The sequence below is a fragment of the Rhopilema esculentum genome, chromosome 20 (genome assembly GCF_057945365.1).
Source record: "Rhopilema esculentum isolate cy_ngs chromosome 20, ASM5794536v1, whole genome shotgun sequence".
Classification (NCBI taxonomy): domain Eukaryota; kingdom Metazoa; phylum Cnidaria; class Scyphozoa; order Rhizostomeae; family Rhizostomatidae; genus Rhopilema; species Rhopilema esculentum.
Genome location: NC_142834.1, coordinates 12259978 through 12287910, shown reverse-complemented (window position 1 = coordinate 12287910; position 27933 = coordinate 12259978). Strand labels below are relative to the sequence as shown.

Below are 27933 nucleotides of genomic sequence, written 5' to 3'. Positions count from 1 at the left end.
TTATGCTTACTTCTAACAGCTTCCAAGCACAAAGGGCTTACCTCTAACAGCTTCCAAACACAAAGGTAGGCACTTCTTCAACCAGGGGTTATTCTAAGAAAAATTTACAAGACGGCAAATTAAAGTACTGGCAATTTTCTCATAAAGCGTCAAAGTTTTACTGAATAAAGGGAACGAAACAACGGTTGAACGAGGCCCACTGATCTCAAAAAGCAAGTAAGATCAGTGGATTGACTGTGTTGTTGGCGTTGGCAACAGAAAATATTTACAGGGTATAGAGGGTGGCGGTGATTTCACCTGATAAGGATGGAAAGAAGATAAACAGCCAAGAGCAAAAGCTTAAGTGTTTTAGGTTAAGGACCGACTGACTATTCACTATAATTCTTCTGAACGTTAAGCTTTTTTGATCTGCTGTTTGAATTTGATTTTTCCTGACGGTTTCTACATGCTCTGAAAAATTGTTCAAGATAGTTGATTTTTTTTCTAATGTAATTGGTTTAGAACGAGTATTTTTACAGTAAAGACATACTCCCTTTAACATACTGCAAAATAATGTTCTACCTCTAAGTTTGTAGATATGATATAAGATTAAAAAGATGAATCAATTTAGACATGAAAAATTTTCAACAATGACGTAGAAAATATTCTGTCCTTTACCTTGTGATTCCTATCCTGCAGGTAGACGGGGATCTACTGTTGCTTAAGAGATGCACCATTATATTCCACGAAAGGTCCCCCAGCCATTGGCGAAAAAAGCAAATTAAAAGTGGGGGAACATGTAGACAAAAAGGGGCAACTTCTAGAGCTGTAAGTAGGGACATCAACACTGGTTCTAGCAGTTTGGGATATGTACGTCAATGCCCCAAGCAATATGCAGTTTGACAAAAGCTCTTTCCATTGTAATTTTACCTTGGATCTTCACTGACAACATGGTTATAGACTTCTAGTACTACATTACTGGTTCTTATCCATTTACAAGTAAACAAACAGTACAGAGAAACACATAGCAAATTATCAATATTTATTATTCACTTTTAATGTCGACACAAATAAATGAATTCAACGACCCAAAGTTCTACAGTTTTTCCTTGTTTTGAACAATCAAATCATATCTACACGCAAAGTCATAAATAATACAAAATTCAAGAAACAGGCGATTTGAGGGTGAAAAGAATTAAATTGACGGGACATGTAAGTTGCTATGGGCAAGAACAATCACGCTGCAATCAAACTCTCGAGGGAATGAATAAAACCAACACAACAAGAAAGCTTTTTTCCTTGTAACTGTTGAACAACTGTCCGATGCAATATTCTCCTGATTCAAAAATCGCAATGCTATTTTCACTATATTGGTAAAAGAAAAACTTTATCAAAGAGAGGAGATTCCACTTGAAACCAATCAAGATTGGTTTTTATGCTTTCTCTCAATCTCAGTTGGTCGAAAATGTGTCCCTCTTTGATGACAACAACGCTTCGTACTTTGACTGTGCGAAATTTAACTCATCCCCAGGCCCCTCACATTCGACAATACGAAGTGGAAGAAGGTTCATTATCTGGTACAAAAGTGGTTTTATCTGATTCAATGTTGCGAAGAAATACAAGATTTACAACAAGATTACACCTCAATTTCTTTAGCTAAAACAGTGGCCCCTAGCTGGTATAAAGATATTAGGAAAAATTCTTTTACCAAATAGCCTACATCCTTAGTATTTAAGTTAGACCAAGAAAAAACAACCTATTTGAAATATAACAAAGTCAAAATTCAAAATTGTAGGACAATGACCATACTCCTAAAGAAAATTTAATTAAAAAATCCTGACCAAAACATGATAGCTCTTAAAGCTTATGAACTGGACAATTTTGGTAAATATTAACTAGAGTGTTTCTTTACAACCAAAGCCCTGAAACTCTCTAATACTATGTAAAAGAATGTATTTTTTTCAAATTAGTGTCAATTAGGGAAGGAGAATGGACATCCCTATCATTAGTGGGGGGCAGCATTCTCCCTGCTCCTAAGGTTTGGGGGTGAATACTTCTAGCTCTGATATACACTTAAATTCTAATTATAGGGATGCCCTTTAGGACATGGGAATCACAATTGAGGGCTTCATTGCTGATACCAAAGAATCCTAAAAACCTAAGATTTCATCTTTAAAAATAAATTATCTTTTTGAATACAAGCAATGAAAGATCAGCAATAGCTTTAAACTGGCAATTAATTGGAAGTGAGCGACAAACCCTTAAATAGCGAATGAAACGAAAACAAATACAAGAAAAATTAGGCCACACAATACAAAATCAACTTACAAACATCTTCGATTGAAAAAGAATTTAAAAATAACAATTCTCTCAGAGTTAAAGGGTTCTTCTTATAGAAAGGTAGCACGCAACGGGCAAAAAAGCAACAATCAGTACTTCGAAAGAAACGTAACATTACACGGGATGCGATGGCTGCAAGGATTAATAACATACGGACTGGCTTAAGGAGAAAATACCGATAAAATTTATGAGAATATTCTAAAACCACAAAACATTTTGCAGCTTATCCACAAAATAATTGGTGTTCAACTCCAAAATATCATTTTGCAAAAGAAATTCACGATATACTTAGGACGAGAATAGTAAGCAACATACTTTAAGTCTAGCCCCTGAGTTATCTACTTAGACCTCATATTCACATCGTACAGGTATTTCGAAAATTGTACGTCCTTTTCTATCAAGGATAGAACATTGACACTGGGCAACCAAAATTCTACACTGCTCTACACTACACCCACAATAAATTATGGGCAATAATGAACAGAGAACAGGCTAACACGACATTAAAGGAATTCGATTCATTTCGCGCAAAAGCTACGTGAGAACTTTTGAAAGAAATAATGATTTGAGTGTTATTCGGGGGTAAACATTACAGAATAGCAACAAATCCTTTAAAGGCTTCCTAAAACTCAAATTTGTTGAAGACAAAAAGGAAAGTAGAACGTGCATTTCAAATATTTCAGAAGTACCCAGAAGTGTCAAGTAATAAGTATTAGAAGTATTCAGAAATACAAGGCGAATAACTTTGACTTGCAAAACAGGTGTAAGAAAGCGACGAGGCAAAAGTACCCAGATATCCAAAATGCAAGCACAAATTGCGAACGATACCTGACGAGCATCATGAACTACTCAACTCTAAGCTCTACTACTCAAGGGTGCATCATGATGCCACCTGAAAATGCTTTTGGTCATACTCAACTACTAGCTTTTTTATGTGACTCAGTCTGGCATAGAGATCCGCGTATTTTTGTTTCATTTCTTGGTATTTTTCATCCTGTAAAAGAAAGAAGAGAGTCAAAACTAAGTAATAGTTGTCGATAGTATAACTTTAATCCAAAATAACTTATGGGATTATCAGGTAACTTTGTACAGCTCTGCCTATACCCGTCGAACACTTACAGACAGACAGGTAAAACAGCAATTTTCATTAATCTGTTAAATAACGAATCTCAATGTATGAATTTTGGATAGTAAAGGATCCTAAAAATTCATGCAGTGATGTTCAAGCTTCTTGTGCTACTTGTAACAATGAATTCTATTCACGTCTATTCTGAAAGTATACAATTCTATAATTGTATACAATTTGCTCAGTTTAAGATGTGTAGTACCAGTAAAATACAGTAATGAATAAAAATGCATAGAGATTCAAAACACTGGCTCATTTCCCTAGACGTAAGTTATCGATCGTCATTTGAACCCATCAAATGATTCGCCATATGCCCTTAAACAGAGCATTAAACTTTTCAGGAATATTATCCAATGTCCTGAATTTTTTGTAAAGAAGCAAGCAAGGTCAATATTTGGACGAAATGAAAAAATTGGACGAAGGTCCATGTTCTGTGTTCCAGTAGACATGGCAGTCGGATTTGTATTCAGACGAAAGGTAAAGGACGAAGGTTAAGAATTTTCTTTGAAAAAGGCCCTTTCATTTTTCACAATCTTAAACAGGTAATAGCAACTCAGCCTTGGACTAATCTGATCTAGACTGAACTGACAAAATGGTTCCAGGCCATTTCACGTTGTCAGTGGCAAAATTGAATATATTGACAAAGGACAATAATTATATAAATAAGAATAAATATATATGTCTTCCATGAACGTTTCAAATGCAGATAGCCTTTCTAAAGTAAACAATTCCGTCGATAATCTTTTGACAATAGGCGAAAAGTATTCTCGAATTACCTTTTGGTGTTCTTCATAGAGATAAAATATTTTCTGCTTTATTTCCTACGGCAAAATAAAACTTAAATCACTAATAGCCTCAAAAGATAAAACTGCTGTGTTGTAGCAAAAATTTTGACGTAGAAATATAAATTTATTTGAAACATAAATACATATAAATAGGGAGTTCAAATACATACTAATTAGACAATTATCAGCTAGGCTGGAAAACACTTCATAACAACTGGGAATTATATCTGCAATTGTATAGGCATAGCCAATGGCAAAAGGGAAACGGTCTTTTTAACAGATTCATCAACATAGAAAATTTACTAATTCTATAGTACGGCCATGTTTCAGTCACATGGCTGTCACGTGACTATCGAGTAGCTCCCATAGTCTTTATTGGTTGAAATCAAAACTTGGCGTCATATGCGCGCTGGGTTCAGATCTAAGGAATATACATGCTTGGGGTTTCATTGCTCTGGCAACATGGCAATGCTGCAAGAATATAACAAACAATGAGCACAATGAAAAGATCAAAAAAATAAAGATCATTACTTGGGCGGCTTGGCTGTCTTCTGGGTGCTTCCGCCTAATTCGATCCAGCTCTAAAAATTTATTCGAAACTCTGTCTATGTTTTCTTTTAGTTCTATATACTCTCTGTACTGTGCTTGGAAATCCTGCTTGTATTTACATCTCTGTTCATACGATTTGATAGGCTGGTACTTTCTACAAAAAAGAAGCACAGGAAGTCATGGTCTGGGCTATTGAAAATAAAGTAACATGAATAGAAGCACGGTTTTACAAGGATTACTGCACGACAGACGTTCGCCCCACCCAATTCCAATCCACGCGAATTTGAACTTTTGGCTTTACTTTTTTTGATTGACATTTCCCAACCTCCAGGCGTCTTAGATTTACAAATCTTGGACAAATCTGTTGAGGCAAAACCCTAAATAAAGGGAGGAAAGGATTCATATGTAGCCCTACATCTACCCTTTCTCCCCATTCGAAGTTTGTGTAAATTTCCTGTGAAAGAAGAAATGTGAACATTTAACTGGGGGATGGAGAGGGGGGGGGGGTGATTAGATTTTCAAGAAAGCAAAAAATTGCTCATGATAAAGGTCTCATAATCTTATCGAATGACATAAAAGGCACACTGTCAACTTTAAATAGAACTCTTTAACTCTTAATAGCCAAAAGACGATAGAATCTCGTCATCTAAAAGTTGGAAAGCTAGTTCTAAACGTGAAGGAATGGTGGCAGGGTTTCTAAGGAACATATTGGAAGTCACCCTGGCAGCAAACATCCAAGCAAGAAAGGCAACCGTCATATACGGTAACAGGCACAGAGCCTAAAAGCGCAGGATTCGCTCGGTCCTAAAAAGGATTAAAAAGTCAATCTAAAAACATTGATCAACCTGTCAATAAATTAATGACAATTAATGACTCGATCAACTTACAGAACATGATCAGGGATATCCGACGTCGAGGCAACGGTTGGCGGAGACGATTCTTCCTCTTGCACCACCGACCTGGCTTCCTTCCCATTATACATGTAAGAATTTATAGGTGATATACGAGCAACAGGTTTTTCAGTTTTTAATCTTTGTACAGAAGGAGTCGTCCCATTACTTGAAATTTCATTTTTTGAAGGCTCGTTTTTTAGTTTTGTCCCGGAACGTTCTGTCCCATTCCGTGATATTCCGTTCTTTGAAAGTTCTGTTTTACCCGATAATTTATGTGCATTATTTGGAGTTCGAGTTTGTTGATCAGATCGCTTTTTACTTGAATTATGATCACGATTCGAGTCTCCTTTTGATGCAATCGAAGACGAGGGTGACGGATCTTGAATTGGTTTTGCTATTCTTTGTTTTTTGGACGATAAATGGTTGTAGTCATCATTCAATTGTCTTTTAATTCCCTAAAGAATTACGAAAAGAATCCATTAAAAAAAACTAAGGCCTGGCCAAATGAATCAAACATCCGTAGAGGTTATACAGCATTGTTATAGCATCACAGCATTTTTTAAAGGTTAAATATTGCTAACAACAGTTATTTTTTGTAACTACAAAACAACAGTTATTTCGAGCTTCCCAATTTCATTTCAGATAGACAAGACAAACAGATTACTTTGTGTGAGACGATTGGAATAAGAATACAAATGTTGGAAAAATTTAACCAAAACAAGCTCACTTTTTCTTCGGGTGATTTCGATGTTGACGAGACCTTCGGACTTGAGTCTTGGCTCATCAACTGAGCTAAACTTCTAAGGAAAAACCAGAGAAACGATATAACATGTTAATCGATTATTTCCATGGACAAGTGAATCACTAAAATTAAATCATTTTGTTAAATTAAAGGATTTTATGAATTGAACGTGAAAATCAACTATCTGTGGGGAGTTCCTTATAGAAAGCTATACTACGCTATAATTCTTGAGAAAAAAAGGTTTCAACAACGCATTGAAATGGTTTACTACAGCTATGAGAACAGGGATAGCTTAACTGAAAGCATTATCTGGCCACATATCAGATACATTATCTGGAAAAACCAACCTTTTTTCCTTGCCTAGACAAAAATCCAGTAGTCTTTAGCCTAAGAATGGTCTTTGATAGTATCGATAGGTTTGTAAAGCATGTGATATAAGGTCTTGTTCATGAACTTTAGAGGAGTTATTGTACCAAAAGAAACAAAACTTTGAGTTTGTTTGTATCTAACATCTTTAGATAATAATTTACAATATATTAAAACTAGTCACTCGAAATCTTACTCTTTAACGGCTGTTTTCTCGGCTTCCGAATAGTAAGGCCATGTGTCAGGCTGGAATGCAAAACAGATTTGCTTGACGATTTCCACATGTTTACACGTGATCATTTAATAACCAAAAGCACGAAAACATTAACACAAATATCATAGTGGAAGCAATCATAACAGAGACAAGGAAAGTCTTCTTCAAAGTTGCAAACAAAACCATATAACTATGTAGCAAATATTTGTTTATATACAGACAAAACAGTGTTTGTCGTCATGCAAAAACACTTTCAGTCCATAGAAATATGGCTCAATTTTTGGCACATATTGGACAGTGGCTCTGTTTAATGAGGTAAGAGCCAGTGTCTGGCTTGAAAATCTAAAGAAAATGGTTATCAAGGCACTTTGTTATATCTAGTTTTACAGTCAATCTATAGAAAAACAAGCAATCAGCTGGTCTAGACTGCACAGAGAGTCAGAAGCTAATAAATAGGGTAATAATATAATAAGAAATGGCAATAAAAATGACAGTGAGAAAAAGCAGTATTGCTCACCTTTATTTCGTTATAATAGTGCTTGTTTAATTTAAAGGAGTTATCTTGCATGGTGGCAACCTAAGAACAAATTCATGAATGACAAAAAACACTGGAAAAACATTTACTAAATTATGATGTATTTTTTATTCAACTCTCCTATGCTCGCACAAGAATCCACGTGTCGCAAATGTTTACAATTTTCAGGTTTAAATCTAGCGTGCAAATATGGGTGATTGGTTCTATAAAAAGAAAAGAGCGATTTTTGCTCAAATCGCAATATTCAGGTTAATTCAAATTGGTAGACATATCAAGCATGCAAAATATATTAAGGTTTGCTAATTTTCAGACGAATATTTCAAAAAAATCTCACAATGAAACATGATTGCGAAATTTTACCTGCTGCAGCACTGCCCCAAGAGTGTTTCTTTCTTTTTGATTTATGCCCTCTGAAAAGAAAAGAAAATTTAGATCAATCCGGTAAACAAATTCAAAACATTTAGGTCATTTCGAGAATAAAAGTGTATTTTCAATACGAAAGCATAATTGTGTTTAAAAAATACGAGTTATGGTTTTTTCAAGCTTGTTCTGGTCATTGAGTCAACTATTCATGAAAGGAAATTCAATCGATGGGATTAGAGCTCTTGAAAAATTGCCTATTGCAACCGTTAAAGGCAAGTAAGTGTTATTCTTGGCGGCAGTGGCGGACACTTGGGGGAGGGCGAGGGGGGGGGGCGACCGCCCCTCCTCCCCAATACTTTAGAGGACAATGGTATTTTGTTCTAGAACAATGGGAAATGTGACGTCATCTTATTAAAACAATAGGCTTTCCCCCCAATATTTGATCAAGTGTCCGCCCCTGCTTGGCGGCTTCTACAATACTGATTCTAAACAAAATTCTGTTTCTTGAGCAGAAATTCAAGTTCTTGTAATATCTCGAATCGTTGACCCATAGCAGGGACTCCGATCCAAGAGGTCATTCCCCTTCATTATAAAATAGCAATGTTTATACTTGGTAATCCCCCAACACAACAAATGCTGTTATCAATTCAAGCATTGTATCTAAAACTTCAATATAGTTAATGTTGCAACTAAATATTACAACAAATAAATATAGTAACTAGATAAAAATGTTCACTTTTAGAAATATAAAGACATTTTTTGTCCAAATAAAATTGTTTGAATTTTCGCTCAAAACATGATAAATCAAAAGCATGCTTCTTTAAAAGCTAAAGCAGGAATAGGCCCATGTTTTGCTAAACATAAGCTTCACAACAGCTATGAAAATAATCAAGCACACTGGATAAAAAGAACACGTTTTACTGCTACGCAATAACAAGAGTAAAGAGTCGTTGAAAGGGAAAGCTAAAAACAAACTACGATTCAGACTGAACACATCTGCCGAAGACTAATTGCTAAAACAAGCTTCGTTGCAACAGAGCATTCTAATAAAAAATCCACCCAAATGTTATTTGCCCATGTCTGAAGGACAGTATGAAAAGCTAAAGTATTAATAACTTTTGGAGAGGGACCGCGACAGCTCTTTCGTTTAGTCAAAGAGTCGGTTGGCCGAAACAACTAAGCTCATTAAGTGAAAAAATCTTCAGATTATGCGACAAACTTAAACCGAATTATCTCACTGTCTGATTCGTGAATAATCTGATGGGTTCAATCAAAATGGGACATAGACATTGGGGAGAGTAGCAGAATTATTTTTGCAATAGTAAGATTAGGGGGCCAATAGTAAACAAATAGATATATTTCCCTTCGCATCAAGTTCCACTTCAGGTTTCAAGGACAGCCTTATACAAGCTTACGAAACCGTTTAATACAGGGTTATTTATTTAAGAGACATGAAGCAGCCAGTCCAGTCGCAGTCATTGTAACAATTAAGCTTATCTAGCCATGTCGGTTCCTCCTACTTTGGATTTGATAATTTAAAGGCGACGAGCTGCGACAGTGTGTATTCAGCAGTTCAAATATTGGCGGTGTAACACTTTATTGTAGCACAGGCAATACTAAAATACAGTTTAGGAAATGTTTTCGATGTGATAAATCTCGTTTAGTTAAACGAAACGAAGACTTTGATAACGCAAAGACGCACTGTCATTGTAGGTCATTTTCGGAGACATGTAATCAAGCTTTGTCAAGAAAGTCTAAACAAATAAAAATTCAAGCATGCTTTGAAAAATAAAAGCACAGCACGTATCAGACTCTATAACTTTGCAATAAAATTTGGAGATTTTTCTTGTTAATGTATAGAACAGCTGCTTCAATCCTTAAATAAAGCTTATCTCAGAACGAGGGATTGCAGGATCAAAGAGAAAGGATAGCCTGCATCTGCTGAATAAACGCAACTTGCAATTAGACAATTGTTTTAGGAGATAAAACACAAATTTTCATTGAATGCTGATCCGAAAATACACGCAAGACTAATTCTGTTTATATTGAAGGTTCAGAGCGTCTAAGAACTCCTTTCAAACAAATTAACGGTTGCAGAAAGCAGCGGTTTTCTTATCTTATATTCAGAACAAGGGCAATTTCATATCTGGTTGCAAAATAATTTAAAAATACACACTGCTATTGGCAAAGGAAACCTTAATAGGGCTTGTCAGCACACAACGTCGGCCACAAACATTACGCAGATTTATTAAGAAAAGGTTATGTGATTAATTCTTGAAAAATCTCAAAGGAAAATTTGGTACTGCTAGCCTCTCTTGACCTTGATGTTGAGGTTATACGAGACTTTATGATACAGGATCTTTTGGAAAATACACAATAGCTGCACGAAAAAACTATTTATTCTAGAACAATCATGATTTTCGCGGCTTCCATCCTTGCAGAGGCCATGGTTGGAGGGCTGAAAATTCCCTCTAGGCATCTCAGCCATTTTTAAATTTAAAAGACCTCTTTCGTGGCACCTCGGGTAGTCTAATGAAAATTCGTTACCACAAAGTGAAAGAAAAAGCTAAAAAAGTAACACAAACACATTAAAAGCCACCTACCTCTCTGGAGCCTTGAAAAAATTTCGAGCTTCTTGTGAGGTCTAATGGCAAGAATATGAATTACGCGATCTTTGCAACTGCAAAGAAAGAAAGGCCATGGTAAAAACACAGCATTTCCAAAATTCAAAAACTTTCAATAAAGCAATTACTTAATAATAATAATAAAGCGTTCATACAACTATCAGTCTAAGACATCATTTTATCAGCCGAAGTGCCAGAGGTGGCGCCAGAAATCTTCCGACAGAGGGGCTGGAGCTTCCGACAGGGGGGCTAAAATGACTAATATAAGCAGTTTTCGCACGTTATTTTGTCAAATTTGCTCCGACAATAACCTAAAATTTCCTCCGATGGGGGGGCTAGATGCTTCCGACGGAGGGGCTGTAGCCTCTCTAGCCCTCCCCTGGCGCCACCACTGCGAAGTGCTGGTTAGTCAAGGAAAACACACAAAAAACGAAGGAAGTATTTGGATTGCATGACAGTTAGGCAAAAACACATTTCATAGTGAAATACCAAAATTTTTATGGAACAAAGATCTGACTTCCCAACCGGCCAACCCTCGAAAGACATTCAATGAAAAGACGGCGGGCACACAGACTGGCAGTGTGACAGTGGATGACAAACTTCCCTTCTTTATAACAGACTTCAATTTTAATAGAATGAACCTCAACAAAACAATATGGGATGATAGCCCATAACTAGTTAGGACATCTTAGTTCGATAACTAAGGACCATTGATCAAAAGGGCCCCAAAGATATCCATGTTTTTGGGACTTCATTTAAGTTAACCTTGTTTTCGAAAGCTTAACAAATCTTTCAACTGAAGCATGGAACTCAGTCCCCTTTAATCAACGAAAAGAAGTATCATTTTTTACACACGCTATTATGTTTGGCATGCCCCACACCATCGGATTGGACCTTATTGCAGTCTGTGAATATGGGCCTATCTCAGTTTTTCCCAAGGGCCCCAGGTGTCTCCTTTAGGCCACTGGCAATAGATAATGAGCTCCTTAAACGTTGAAATGTAGCAATAAAATGAATTATCGTTCGTCAAGATTTTCACTCAAACAAAATCAAGTTAAAACAAACACTGGTTGCAGTTTTTCGGCTTCAAGTTAAAAATCTGAATTCCTTTATTGATATTGGAACAGGTGCACAATTAAAGGAAAAATTAATTTGGGAATGATAATTCAATGGATTTTACTAATCAACAAAAGTGTGATGTCTGTGTGAAATTGTTTGTTATTTCAGCTACAGGTTTTGCAAGAACGAGGTTCGCCTGGCTTTAAAAACATGTCTGGCTATTAGAGTTTGCAAACACAAGCACAGAACGAAAACGTTTGATTTGGTGGTGAATATTTTCTAGTTCATTCAAATTGGTAATATGGTGGATGTTTGAATAGCGTGAGAATCTTCCATCAATAGTAATCAAATGTTTATAAAGAAGAACACCACAAAGGCAGGTGTGAATAATAGAGCAGTTTGTATTGATTGGAAGAAAAGAACAGTGTGCCGAAAATAATTGCAACGAGATATGATCCCTGTACAGGAAAAGGGCAAAAACAGCAATTTGTTGCTAACACAAAACAAGACACACGGTTATAAGACTGTGCATCTTTTTCATTGCTTACTGTTATTTGAGCAAAAAGCTTTAAATAATATTGCATTTCGTGTAAAAAATGTTGTTTTATGACATTTTCTAGTTGTCCAGAACAGTGCCTTCTCTCTTGAATCAAAAGGAACGTAGGTTTGACCCAGAACCTGAGCATGCGATTTGACCTAAAAATAAAGCCACGGAACTTATCACGGAACGTCTCAAGCTCCCAAGCCTAAGTTGTTCATATCGTTGTGCTTGGTTTAAGAATAATTTTTGCTTCATAGACAGAAGTTAACGAAATTTTTCTCTGAACAGCTCGTTATGTTACAAGATGTTCATGTACAAATAGTAGAAAGAGAAATGGTAAGAAAACAGAACGATAAATATTGTGAACAACTTCTTATACACATCGCAACCTTGTGTATTCTGGCCACGAAAAACCGTACACAGAAGATGCTGCAGTCCTCCAGCAAACAATCTTTTTTATGCCCCCCTTTCTCTAGCAGCCTGATTTTTCAATTTCTAATGAATGATGGAACATTTGATCAATTTTCAACCAAAGATAATTTTGTTCTCTTGACTTTCCTCTATGGATAAATATAACGGTCAGCTTCTTAATGAGCGTTTCAGAAACAGTCACCTTCATTGGACTTGAAAGGACCTGACCTGTTTAAAAGTGCTTCAGAAAAATGGAAAGCCTTGCCAGATTTTCAAAGGGAGCGTTTCAAGAATATGAGAAAGCATTTACTCTTCGTTGTTTAAAGGAGTTTTTAACACTTTTTGAGTGGCTTAAAAAGCGATTTACGAACCTGCTACACTATTGATCAACGCATAAGTTTAAAGTAAACATTAGCGGGGAGTATGACAACTGCCATAAACCTTTGAACATAATGAAATTTAGTCTATAATGAACATGAAATGATCAACAAATATTGGAAAATACATGTGGCTATTGTTTCATCAAATTTCACATGCACAACTTAGCAGAACACGAGGGCAATGACGTCCAAGGTTTAATCCAGTAATAACTTTTTAATTATCATCTCAACCTGTGGAGAGTGTGATATTCTCATTAAATACAACTATTTGCCTGACCGTCTATGGCACAATCAAACCTAGTTGTTCTATAATATAAGCTTACGTCAAAGAGGGCAAACGCACCTTGATCCCTTCGAAGTTGATGATGATCCGGCGGTAGTCGCTGGCTTTAAACCATTTATTGGCTTCAACAACGACGAACTTCCTGCTAACTTCTTTTTTATTGCATTATTCATCTCTTTTCCGACAGGAGTGATCTTCTTTTCTAAATACCAACAATTAGGTGATATTAAATTCTATCAGCAGAAAGGTTAATCCAAATTGAAAATGGAAAGTTAAATTCATCTATGAAAAAAACTTTATCCAGCTTTGTCCCTCAGAAGAAAGTCAAATTTAAAGTTTTCCGAGCCTGAAGAGGAACAAACAAGGGGTTATATTTGACTAAAAATCCAAGATCGAAATTATGACAACCACTAACATATTGCGGGAAACAATAAAAGACTAAAACAAAGAACTACTTAGAAACCAAAAGGCTTTATACAAAAAGGGGTTTCTACCATAACAGGTTAAGAAAACAGATGCTTTACAAGTCTACAAACATAGGATGAACCATGATCGGTGGCCTATTTACCTGGACAACATGAAGGGTGACACAGACGCCCATACATAACAAATGCATGGATGGAGGAGAGCAAAATACTCTAAACCCCATGAGCTTTAGATGGACAAAAAAAGGGTAAAATCCAGACCAAAATCGATCCTTAACCGCATGTGACCATTTTGTTTACCAAATATTAACAAATATCACGATTTAGGTCTTCTTTAAACCTTTTGAAACTTTGAAACGAGAACTCCATTGAATAAAAAATACTTACTTGACTTCGAATGATTAATTTTGATTTCTTTGGTCCTAGGAAGTAAAAGAAAAGGTGATTAGAAAATAGCTGATTGCAGACACAGATGATAGCTATGGCTCTGTGTCAATCGAGTGGATTCTCTATATGTGGCTCAAATTAGAATTTGAGAATTGTTCTCTATGAGCACAATTTCTCAATTGTTGTTATGCCAATCTTTATGCACACGAACTGTGTAAAAATATCTTCAGAAAGTTCAAAAGGACGTTTACTGGAAAATATTTTATCAAAAGTATTTTTGCTTAATATAAAAGTGTCATGAAATAAAACAATTATATATCAAAAAGTTTTCTGGATGAGTCCAGGGGTTGAGCCACAGCGAAATAATTAGAATGGAAACTGGACTTCATTATCAATGGCATTCTACAAAAGTCAAAACAAAAAATGAGCGTAACCTTGAATGAAATTCAGAAAGAAAAACGGTTTTTGAAATCAAAGGAAACGAATTTCCAAGCAAAATATTTGAAGATGGCAGGATGAGTAAGGGCTTAATAAACTGAGATTAAAAATGAAAAATTAGTTAGAAGAGTTCTGGTTGAAAAAAGACCGAGATCTGCTTTTAAATCACTGGAGTGCCAGAAAGAACTTGTCAAGCTACGTCCACCCGAATTCCGTTCTAGATAACGATTTCTTGAATTCCTCTGCCTGGCATGGAGCTGTGCATTTTTGAGGTTATTTCACGATAAATTGATATCTACATGCTAAACTGAGATACTCAAAACCCATAAATTACAGCTGCAAATGGCAGGTGACCTTCTCTTTCATCTACAGTCGTTCATTCATTCTAGAACGTCGAAACTGGTTATTAAAAATATCAGTCTGGGAAAGAACAGGACCGATTAATAATAGTATTGGTGAACTTATTAGAAAAAAATTGATCTTAATTCACACAAAAATACAACCATTTTTGGGCAATGAATCTCGTATTGTCTGGGACAAAACCAATTGGATGTTATTTGTTATCGCTAGAAATTACCTTTAGTGGATTCTATTGACTATGGTGGAACCAACCCGTTTATTTCAGAGACGAACCCCCCTCCCCCCCCCCAAGTCTCTTCAAGAATGGAGAGGGATCTTAGGACACGTCACACGAATCTGATGGCAAATTATCTTTACAAGAGGGGATGGAAAGGATTCCTTGCGACGATTGAGTACCTGTTTCCTTAGGCTAGATGTTTTTTTCGACAATTTATTGAATTAGTTCATCAGGTGCTTCACTACATGTTAACTGATGCTATTTTATTGTTTTTCTGATTTGTGCGTTTATTTCTTTATAACGTACCAATTATTAAGTAGAATTAATCGTTGTAATTGAATAATAAACAGTTTATTTAATATGGAATTCACCATTAATTAACAGTTTATAATGATTACACATGGCAAAATATGATGATGGTGATAATCCTTTTCAGAATGGCGATTAGACAATCTGATGATGAAAAACTGTCTGAAAGCCATCTGAACAGACTTAAACCACCCGAATTTACAGCACTCAAACCAACTGCTAGGCAACATTGGTGTTATGGGCTTCTTATGGACACTATTATTATAATTTACTGCACTCAAACCGATTGCTAGGCAACATTGGTGTTATGGGCTTCCTATGGACACTATTATTATAATTTACAGCACTCAAACCAATTGCTAGGCAACATTGGTGTTATGGGCTTCCTATGGACACTATTATTATAGATACGTTTTGTAATGAGGTCGTAGATCAGCTGATATTTATTCATGTTCTGTCCAATAAAGAAGTCTGCCGGGAAATATGCAAAATCTTAATCTAGGGAACCAGTATTTTTGGGCCTAGGCGAGGGGCAAATCACTCCCAAAAAATTACGTACACCATAAGTGAAAATCCTATTGTTTTATCTGAAAATCCCCAGAAATCCTTTTGTTTTAGAAAAAATCTCGTAAGCTATTTGCAAGAGTGAATCGCCTTCCGGGCCCAGGAGCAATTCGTTTGTACAAGATCTTATACGAGATTTCCACTTAAACGAAATGATTTTTAGGATTTCTGGATGGATATGCTTTTACACTGTATGGATTATTTAATGTTAGTTTTTGCAATAGTGAACACATACTAATTAAAACTGACATTAAGCAATTTCAAGGACTGCAAAAGACAGATTATTTACTGCAAAACAAGCATGCATACTAGAAGGAACCAAATTTTAATCAAATTCTGGAATTATCTAATATTTGTGCTGTCTTCATTGATTCTGGGAATTTGCTATTTTAGGCCCTTGAAAATTTAAATGATACCATTGTTGGTAGTTCTGGCTTTTGAAATGTCAAGAGGGTTTTTCAGTGGAAGGTTGTGACCTGTTGTTTTAGGAACAAAATAGTCTTTCATGAAAACAGGTTAAGGTTGCTAAAGTTTTATAAACTTCAAGTGCTAAAATTCTAAATGATTGAATATGGATGGTAGTTTCTTTTGAGTTAGCAAGTTATTCTTTGTACGAAGATGAATAGTCCGAACAGGCTAATCGTAATGCCCTCGCGTTAGTTTTCGCTAACTTATTCTGACTCCCTTAACCACAAATGATTTCCACCAAAGATGTATACGATATTTTTAATAGGGATTCGCCCCTTACTTTTGGCAGTCATAGAGAGTTGGGAATATCATGCTTAGACAGATGAAATGGTAAAAGTCGTTCAAAATCATTTTGTTCACTGGCAAAATCAAAGAAACCCTAATCTACTCTTCATAAAGCTAATAACGAAAAAGAAACTACAAAGCTGCGACCTCTCTGTTTCGCAGCGCCCAAATTTAGCGGAATTTTTGTTTCCAGAATAAGCTACCGCAAAAATGTTTTGATAATAAAACTGTTATTGCTTGTTGTGCATGTGTGTAAGCCACGAAATTCAAGATCGATCAGTTTCTTTTCCAGTTTGCAGTATTTAGAAATAATTAATATCCCCCTAATTATGTTTTAGGACATTTGTCAACTATTTAGTTAAATGACATCACTTTGTCTATTTTGAGTAGAGCGCTTAAAAGGCGTTCTAATTGAGGCCATGTAAGCATTAACTAAAAGCTGAACATCTGACATACTATTTAGTAGAAAGGGTAAAAGATTCGGAACAGAGAATTCTGGGTATATGGCTGCATGCTTAAAAGGCCCATTTTCTTTAAAAAATAATATTCTGTGATAAGAGCCTAGTTCTACTGGACTGATTTGTTTTCCCCAACATAAATTCGCCGTAACCTTGGTTATTTCGTCTCATTCCTCTTGAGTCACCAACAATTAATATCATTTGACTGGTGCAATAGAAACACGCCCATGCATCTGTACAAAGAGTGTGAAGTCATGATGAAAATGATGGCACAATAGTAAGAGGAAAGCTATATAAAGATTTTGAAAACTCGCTTTGAAAACTGTTTTTTATTGAGCGTTGGCTTTGATGCACCTGCATCAGATAAAACATATTAAAAATACGTCACTGCAAGATCTCTTTATTTCAATCGAAAGTTAATCATCACATTAGAGAATAAGCAACGAAATTAAACTCTTGTGAGAGCAATTTTGGATCATTAAACACGCCCATTGCATTACCAATAAAAATAGGCTGAACATGCGTGGGCAAAAACAGGTTTCAACTACAGTCACCGTGCAAACATAAACTAAGAATACGGAAGCACGTTAGCCGATGCCTTTGAAAGACGAGGCCAGCAACACGTGCTTGATTCTTCTGTTTTATTAGCTTTGGCCAAGCTGCGTAGCATTAATGCGACGAAACAAATAGTGACCTGCCCATTCATTTAAAATATATTAATTGTGGCATCATTAAAAGGCAATAAGGCTAACGCAAAAAACACCATATCATAGCAGAGTATATGAAAAGTTTTTTAATGTTCTGTGATGTTATGAAATGTTCGTGACCTTTTTATCACGTCAAGAGATTCGCTTCCGTTCTGATACTGTATTTAGATGTGGGAAGTATATTTTTACCCCTCGTGTCTTAAATTCTAGGCCAACAGGGCAATCATGTTCTTGGATTTTACAAAATTTCGTTGTTCTCAGTTTTATCACGATTTAATACTTTCTTAATTTTTTGCTTTGGGTACTGGAGTTTCTTAATTTTTTCTGGCTGTCCAGTACTCGTTTCTTGTAGCGAGTTTCTTATAAAAATAGTGTAATCATTCAATTTAAACCAGGGTCTTCTAATTTCAAGGTACTAAAATTGTCTTAGAATATCGAGACCAGCGGTTTTTACTGGGCCGCGGTTTTTATTGGTCCTGTGCTTTGATAAAATTATGGATATCTAGAAATGGTACTGACTTATATATGCTCTCACTTGACCCTCCTTTGCAGAAGTTCACTACGCACCGCAATCATGATACTTGTCATATAGTTATTATAATACTATATTTTCATGATTATGTTCATGATTATTTGGAGAGAATGAATGAATATCGTTGTTGATAAGGGTCCTATTCATAAGACTGTTGACAAGAATATATGATAAAAGCCTGGCTCCATGCATTTCGGCTCTGCGAAATTGCAGGTACAAAGAAAAATATTTCATGCGTTCATTCAAAATAAAAAAGCTCAGTTTCTGCAGCGCACCCCGTGCAATAAACAAAAAAACTTTGGCTCCACCTACAGTTAACACAGCTGACAGAAGGACACAGTCAAAGAGGTCAAGCTGATGTATCGACGCGATTTCACTGGTTTTAGAACGATAGGCTTGAGTTGACCTTTGGAAATAAAGCTAGAGCAGTGGTGCCGTTGGGGGCTCAGGGGGGAGGGGGGAGGGGGACTCGGCCCCCTTGTTAACATTCAGTGAGACTTTGGGTGGCCCGGCCCCCTTATCAAGTGAGTTCATATTTTGTTGGATTAATTCTATGTTGGCAACCCTTTATTATACTTTAGATTCCTCATTAATGAGCAATTTCTTATCAGTCTTTTGTTTCATCGAATAGTTTGAATGATTTCTACACATGACGGGTGTGGTAAGGGTGTGATCATGGGCGTGGTCTCTTGAATTTTCCTACAACACAGCCCCCTTTTCCGAAATTTTTAGGACGGAACCATTGAGCAAGAGGCAATCTATTGAAGGATCAATTGAACTAAAACCCAAACGGTTTAAATGCTAATGCTAACAATATTGCCTCAGGATAGTAACGGGCCTATCTTTATATGGCTTCCAATAACCATTTCCCGACCATAATCAGCAGGTAGTCCCTGTCACGCATCAAAGAGATCGTCAGTAACAAATTCCTAATACCAGTTTATCACGATTTGCTTATTTCTTCTCAAATCAGAGCCAATTTAACCCTGTAGTCCCACAACTTACATTATCCTTTCAAGATCCTAATAAAATGTCGCAAAAGAGGCGCTGGTTAGTATTATTGGCAAGTTTAGTCCTTCGAGATGAAGAACGCTTTTAATCTCATTATTTTGATGACACTTTCTACTTTCTCGATCAGCGAACATCCATCTCAAGTCATGTCTTTGTGAGAAAATTAACTAAAATAATCAGGTCTTATTCTCACAAAAGTTACTTCAAATTTCTGGCCTAATATGGCAAAAAAATGCATTCATTCTTAGAACACAATGAGCTAACAACCTATGTAGACGATTTTACGTTTGGAATACGTAGCTAGAAATGAGGGCTAGCCATCTGAGATACGGAAATTCAGGGAGGTGAAACTGCCTGGGAGCATTAAAATCTTTCGACTAGGGAACTAATAATTTTCGCGGAGATGCAATTTGCTCTTGTAAATTTCCCGTAAATAGATTTTCCTAAAATCTTAGTGATATCTAGTGTAAGTCTAAGTTGCGGCTGTTTTGAATACTGCTGTGTTCAACCCTAACGAGAACAGCAGCATAAAACTAACGCAATATCGGTAAAAATAGGCAGAATTCATTATGTAAATATCTCAGAGCAAATCAAACTAATTGTAAGATTCTTCGCACGCTATGTATTACATATACATAATGTATTCTGTGTGATTCCTGGTTATTCAACGTTAATAACAATCTTAAAAATTTGAGGCGTTCCTGTTCCCTTTGGACCAAGAAGCATTTTACTAAAGCTATGTTCACATTGCTCCGTTTTCGTTTTTATCCGTTTTCATATCGATCCGTTTAACCTGTGCTCCCGATACATTTGATAACGGCGTGAAAACGATGAAGCGTTCACATTGCTCCGCGCTGAAAAAAAGGAAAACGCGACGAACTGGTTTACAGACCTTGCGACTGCTAATAAAGTTTTCAAACAACTCACTGCCACTAATTCCTCCAAGTAGTGTACTTACTAACTTCGAGTGAATCAAATTGCCGCGCTCTAAGCATTTTGCTGTGTTGTTGTTGTTGTGGTTGTTGTTGTTGTCATCGTTTTCAAAGTATCCGTTTTCGGTGTTCACACTGGGTTTTACATTTTCGAAAGTTTGCGTTTTCGAAAGTCTCCGTTCTCAAAGTGCGTTTTCAAAAGTCTCCTTTTTCGCAGCGGAGCAGTGTGAACGCAAGGTGGAAACGGATACTCTTTTATCCGATTTCATTGGAATCAGAAGCAATGTGAACGGGGCCTAAGTCACCAATAAATTACATAGGTACTCCAAAAACAATGAATCGAGCATCCGTAAATATTTTTCGTGTATTTGTAACTTTTACGCATCTCTATTTATTTACGTATCTACATTCTGTTACACTTGACTTATCTAAGCATTGAAAAGATGTTGACATGTTGAAGATGTCAAGGAGCACTTGGTTCTTGTCCACTCAGAATAAACTGGCAGGAAACCATACTTATTAAACATAAACAAAAACATAACCTGGACTCTTTAGCTTGGACATAGCAAGGCGTAAACATTGCATTCGGAATCACATTTAAAACAAAACATTAAATTTTCATTTTTTCAGATAAAGTTTTTTTTATCAAAATTAAAATCTTCTCTCAATTTTGGATGAAGCGACAGTCGCTGGTTCCGTAAAATGTCGTCTAATAAAAAAGTCTTTGGCGGCTGGCTCTTATTGAATCGGATTGGTAGTTACTTTGAAAATGTGGCAATATACGAGTCTGTCTAAAATATGGATCTAAAAAATGGCTTAGATTAAAGAATGAAAAAACTAGTTTTCTCGGAAAACTTTTGACCGGTCCACAAGCCTTAAAGTTTAGATCGCAACCTCACGCTGCATTGGTCTAAACTTTTGGTGTTCATAAGATATATGAAAATTAGTTTGTGGGGCATATGTGACCTGTAGGCTTGTAAAGCCACCATCCTTGCGTTACAGAGATAAAGATAGATTAACAACTATAAATTATACATTAAAACTTAGTCTTATCGCTCTCACATAGTTACGAATTCCTCCCCACCTGTTATGCATTGCATATAAGTTGATGATTTTCACGATTATTTACGCTCCTGTTATTAAACCTAACGTTTAAAGCTATTTTTGCCTTTTGCTAGCATGTTCTTATTCGCAACGAGGCCTGCAGAAACATTAATTGAAAACTCATCATCGAATTACAAAGCAATGTTTTCTCAATTCAAATTGTCGGCAACCACCTGCAACCAAAAACCCAAGCATAAATATCAATTGTCTATAGAATGATGACGATCAATCTGCTTTTTCCATTCTGAATTCTGTAGCAGATAATTGCCATAAAACAACTATGTCGATGATTATTTACGTTTTCATCGATTCAAAGTTTGGAGAACTTTCCCAGATATAAAATAAATGTTTATTGTTATGAACACTATAAGGAATACATGGCTATAAAGATAGTTTAATTTTTCAATGAGCAGTGAGAATTGCTCAATTAAAATAGGAAAGAAATATGGACCAACTGATCGCTTATTCATTGCTGGTACAGTTTCGTATCGTTACGCATTCTATCGTACCGTATTGTACAGTACCGTATCATCTAGTAACCAGTGGCGTCGCCACGGGGTAGACTGGGGTTGACTGGGACGGACATGTCCACCCCAGTATTCCTAGATGTCGATTATCTATTTTCTCGAAATCCGCTGAAAAACCTTTGGGGGGGGGGGGGGGTTAGTGGGCATGATAAGATCGATTTCGATTTTCGCAATTGCAAAACAGCCACCGTTACGAAAAAAGCTGCTTTGGAAAGTTGCTTGCCAAAAGATTTCGAGATAGATAAAAAATATTTAAGGCTTTTCCAAGAATCTGAAGGGCGTGGACGAGAAAATTTGTTTTCGTCCACCCCAGTTTTTCGAGCTGGCGACGCCACTGCTAGTAACGTAGAGAATCGTATCGCAACGGATCGTATAGTACCGCAACGTATCGCATTTTACCATACGTTACGATTCTATATTCTATATAATCTACTTCTGCATCAAATAAAAATTTCTTCCATAAAACTCATCTCCTTTAAAAAACATTACTCAAGCAAACATAAATGATTTCTGGGAAAAGAACAACCAGAGCACCCTCAGTGCTATGGTGGCGTCCAAACCTATAAAGCATTTAGGCTTCGTCGGCACGTATCAAGATTCCGGTATTGAATATATAACGGCAGTCATTTCCCGATATTTTTCTGTAGTTCATGCAACATGCTTTGAAAAGGCACAATGCATTGAAATCTGCAGTATTTTTTTTTAAATTTAGATGTACAACTAAGGGACACATAACGCCTACCCATATTTCTTGGTTTCAGGTTTTTAGTTCTGACCGAGATCACTTCAATATTACTGAACGGGGTCGCAATGGCAATGTTAACTAAAGAACCTAAACGATACTAGATTGGGTAAAAAAGGGTTAAACTGGTCTCATCTGACAAACAATAATGTATAACTGTTTATAAATTTGTTCGAAAGCACATTATATTAAATGTTTAAACGTTGGAATATAAACTGAAAGAAAACACTTTTTAAAGAGGTTTCGCTTTAGCTTTACAAAACTTTACAAAATCCGAGAGACCTATTTATAAACCGGAATCACAATAAAATAATAGATATATATCGTTAATTTTAGCTATTATTCTTGTTGGATAAACGATTTCAATTGTGAATCTAAACATGGAAACCCATCATCAAAACATGTTAATATTTAATGACCTATTGCGAATCCCAACTTAAGTATCAATTAACTCTCTTTCTCATTTTGACCTTATGAAGCTCTCATCAACTGTTTCTTCGATAAGGCCGCCAACAGTTAGGTATCTATCTTTTTCTCAAGGGTTTGTGAGAAATGTTCCGCTTTGATAATTGTTTTGCTGGTGAGTTTTGCTTTCCCGAAACTCTTTCCAACTTTCTACCAACAAAAGTGAATCACATTTCTGGCATTCATCGTAAAAGCAACCAGACACCACAACGCCACATATGTAACTACTCTATGGTCATCAATCCCGCAAAACCATTGGTGACAAACCAAGAAACAGCCAAGAGGGTCCTCCCATTAGGTAGTAATGCTGCAGTTTGAAGCACGTGTTTGGTTGGATTTAAATCAGCAGATAACCTCAGAGATGTCATCAAGAGGAGGCTCAGCTCCCACTCTCCCCCCCCCCCCTTCAACAAACAAGAACTTGTTTGGCTGAACGCAACAATTTTTGCAACCCTTTATTATGCTATAGATTTTTGGTGAAGCAATTTCCTATCAATCTCTTTGAGTTTGCGAAAGGCATGAATGATTTCATATACAAAACAATCTTCAACACAAATGTAAGTATATTAGGCATGGTCATGGGTGCGGTCATGAATGTGGCTTTTAGAACTTGCCTACAGCACAGCCACCTCCCACCTTTTAAGGATAGCACCCTACCTACATTTCCGTACAATCAATTCTTCATTTTTATACACTGTGAGCTCTCTTTCTAGTTACAAAGTTCTACCCACATTATAGTAGTATTCTAAAGCCATAAATGTTCATACTACACAGAGAAACATAACATAAGATGGTATATTGTCACAAATCCCCAATTTAAGTATCAAGTTACCTTTAGATAACATTCCAATTTTAACCAACATGAAATATGCATACGACAAGCGACAAGCACAAAGTTTATGGCATTATCTTCTAACACAGATGTCAAACCAGGGATGCCCAAGTTGCCCCCTTAATTTTTGAAGAAATTCCCTTTACTAAGAAATAGCCTCTTTGGGTAAGTACCCCTTTTTGCAACATGGTGCACTTTGCTATCTGTGCCCTTCAGACTTTGAAATGCTACTGACATCCCTGGATGCTTAACTCAAAAAAGACATATAGCTGTGGGAATATGCAAATTGTGATTTTCCCTATCTGCATGCTAGACAATTTTCAGAGACCACAACTAATTATGTCACAGCAAAAGCTTTATAGTTTATGAATTGAAACAAAGGGCATTGTTTTGCACAGCAATCGATATTTGTTGGCTGGTTGAGATTTATAGCACTTACAGGAGTTTCATATAACTTTAGTTAGCAATCTGTCAACATAGAAATTTATAGCATATTTATCTCATCAATCATTTACAATCTGTAGAACTCCTGGCCTTTTCAAACCACAAAAAAGATTTTTACAGTGCTCTTTTAACACAAATCAACATATTCCATCCCACTCAAAAGCAGTCAAAACAGCAATTTAAAACAGATTTAGTAATGGTGAAAAAAATTTCAACAGGTCAATACAAAGTCTACCTAGAGCTTATCAATTGACATTTACTATCTTTTTCACTTTCAAAACTTTCAAAAAATTGAGTGAAGGAATATTAAAAATTGTAAACTACACAGAAGATTCCATGAAATTTGCTAAATGACTTTAAAAATATTTTATCTTTAAAACTTGTCTCTAAAATGCTATTTCCAACTGAAAAACATTTTTTGAAAAACTTTCCTGTTTATTTATTCCAGAACCTGTTTTAACAATATAACGTTAATTAGTATCCCATGCCCTTTTAGGGACAAGACCCGTAAAAATTTGCCCAACACCAGACTAGAAAACACCACAATATATCAAAGTTTTAATGAAGTCTCTTGGAAGGACTGAGTGAACAGTGTTTGCAAAACATAGCCAACATCTATGTGACAAATTACTTGGAGTCCTGGCAAATGAATTTTTAGTGCCTTGATCATAAGCAAGAACCTCATATAAAAAATTACAGTGTACCAAATAATGTACAAATAAGAATTTAAGAGATGACACAAAAGTTTCAATAAAATTTGAAATGAATACCTGACTCCTTTTCGTTCTTGATCAGCTTGTGCCATTTTGTTTCTAGTCATTTCATAAGCCTCATCTGTTCCCATAACTGCAATTTTTTTCTCAATCATACCCATTGAGCCCAACATTTTTTTATGTTTGCTTGGCTGATGCAAACATTCTGTGATTCCCTGCCTCCCATCCCTTGCAAAAAATGAGCAGGAAAATTTGAAATTTTTACCAACATCTTGACTTGCAGATCCAGGACGACTTGGAAGGTGAAGAAGCTAAAAAAAGTAGTGAAATGGCATTAAAACATTTTATCCAGAAATTTTAAATGGCAAATTGTGACAGCAATATTTTATCATACTCGAATGTTTTAACATCTAGAAAATCTGCTTACTAAACTAAAAATTTATCAAATCATTTTTCAAACTTGTACTTACAGCAAAATATACTGGTCAATACCAGTTTACATACTGGAAAATTTTAAAACTCTATTTCACCTTCTTTTTGTGCTATAAATACTAAAGCCTGTTAATCTTTGGCAACAATAGTATACCTCACCTACAGAAGCAATTATACAATCTCATACAACAGCCAAGTAAAAGTTATTCAAAATTTTAAAGCAGGATTTTGACCTTTTTGCTTATCATTTTTCAGCATATGGTTTTCACTTGAAGAACTAATGAGATCATGAAGAATTTTCCTTAATCAGATATGTAGGTTATGATCATTTTAACATTGGAACCAAACACTTTCAAACATTCATACAATATTCAACTTTTCATCTGTGGTAAGATTAGCATAGATCAGTCTTTACTGCCCCAGGAAAACACAAATAATATATGAATTCTCCACAGCACAGGTTTTCTCATCACAGTGAAAATAAATGTTGATGATAGAATATTCTAGGAATATCTAAATAATATTTTAAAAAGCATTTAAAGCAGATAAATGCTTTTAGTCTTTATTTTTCTGTGATAATTTGACAAACTGAATAACAATTTCTATAGCCCTTCAAATAAATTAGCTATTTCCTTAATTTGCTCAGAGATATAGTGCTATAACATTGGTTCCAGAATTTCAAAAACATATTGGCATAGAAATTGAAGAATAGCATGGACTTGATATGGTCTTTATATTCACCAATGAGGATATTAACCCTAATGAAACACAACGTGGACTTCTGCCTGCAATTATAATCGCTAATTTTAATGAAATCGACTCCGAAACACAGTTTTAAAACCATATTTAATTAAATGGTTTATGCTTATCAAATTCGACAGGAAGAAATCGAGGTATGTTGGTGACGGCTAGCCTAAGTTTGACGCCGGTAACCTAAACACAGAAAACAAGAAAATCCTAACCCTACAGAGCAAGTTGAAGAAAAAGATAAAGTGATATGATTATTCTTTCTTGGAACCACGATTAATAAAATTTACAGGAAATTAAGACAATAGTCGAGCTAACATGTTCAGTGGGTATGCAAAACTTATGACGGTCTTATGAACACAAAATCATAACACTTACTCCGTTCGGCCCGAAGAATTGGATTTTTGGATGCCCTTTTATGGCTGCCTGCAAAGAAAAGAAAAGAGGGAGAAGTAACAAAAAGACGCCCTTACATTTAATTGTGTAGGTAATATGTTAACGGATACATAGTCAAAATAAAGGAGAAATTAACAGAAGATAAAATTAGATCTTGGTTATAATATCATTCATGAATATAAAAATCCAGTTTAGCTTTCGGGCATTGTCATGGGCTAGTCTTAAGGCCGTCAGAACCCAGACAGATATCTAAAACCTTTATTTCTATTATGTGAAACCCTCGGGCTCTGCAAGGCAAAGTTCCAATGGCAAATTCAGGCTTTCACCCCCAAAGCATGGTAAACAAAGAGAAACATAAACGAGTGACCTTTACGATCCATCTCGGCATTATTTAAGGAAGTTAGCAACAGAAAAGTTAACAAGAAGTTATAAAATAAACAGAAGGGTCTTTAACGTAGTGGAATTCTTCAACAATAATGAACAAGTTTGATATTCCTTTAACTGGGTAAGTAGGCCAATTTTAAAGCATGGCCTAATTTGGTGGTACGGGACTATAATAATTGTTAAAAGTCATACAAAGTACCTTATTCTCCAAGTACTCTTCGACGGCACGAAGTGATGAGTCAGTTAACTTAACAAAAAATAATTCTTTGCTCTGATTTGTTTCTTCTTTCGTCGATAAGCTATAAGTTTCATTTGGGACTAAACTGTTCTCCATTTCTTCCCCTAACACCTCTTCCTGATCAAAACCTTCGAATGTTGTCTGCCTTCTGACCATTCACATACGTTTTTCATACGAATACTCCTCCGCATTGGTTTTTGCTAGGGATTCCCCTGGATACTTCCTCGCCAGATATAAAAGCTAATTTATAAAAATCCCATATTGGTACTAAGGTTCCACTAGAAAACCTTAAATTTTACCCCCAACATATCGCTTAAAATACACGGCTTTAGATTTTCTTCATTCATTATTTCATATAATTTTATATCATTTTATATGAATGTACCAACCTAAGCTAAATGTCGAGAAAGAATGTTTTATAAACTATGTTTAAACTTGTTGTTGCGGCATTTTTTCGTCACCATGAACAAATAATTAACTGTCTTATTTTCTGTCAATAGCCATTACAGAGTAATTTTCTAGTACATTGCATGCTGGTCCGTCTTAGGGACATTCCCCTGAGCCAATGACAGAAACCAATAATGGGTTATACCCATAAAGGTATCTATGGTTTCCTCAGTTGACCT

The 27933-nt window shown here is 35.8% G+C and overlaps 1 protein-coding gene across 1 annotated transcript; it reads right to left on the bottom strand.

The window, feature by feature from the left end:
* Positions 1-1008: 1008 nt before the first annotated feature.
* LOC135686989 (RNA polymerase II elongation factor ELL2) lies at positions 1009-27488 on the bottom strand. The gene is made up of 14 exons (XM_065203413.2): positions 27269-27488; positions 26668-26715; positions 25168-25421; positions 14003-14037; positions 13251-13392; positions 10496-10572; positions 7890-7939; positions 7512-7571; positions 6977-7026; positions 6400-6472; positions 5667-6127; positions 4762-4933; positions 4222-4266; positions 1009-3313 (listed from the first exon to the last, which is right to left on the bottom strand). The coding sequence occupies exons 1-14, from the start codon at positions 27461-27463 to the stop codon at positions 3200-3202; spliced, it is 1776 nt and encodes a 591-aa protein (XP_065059485.1). The 5' UTR covers positions 27464-27488; the 3' UTR covers positions 1009-3199.
* Between the last annotated feature and the right edge of the window lie 445 nt (positions 27489-27933).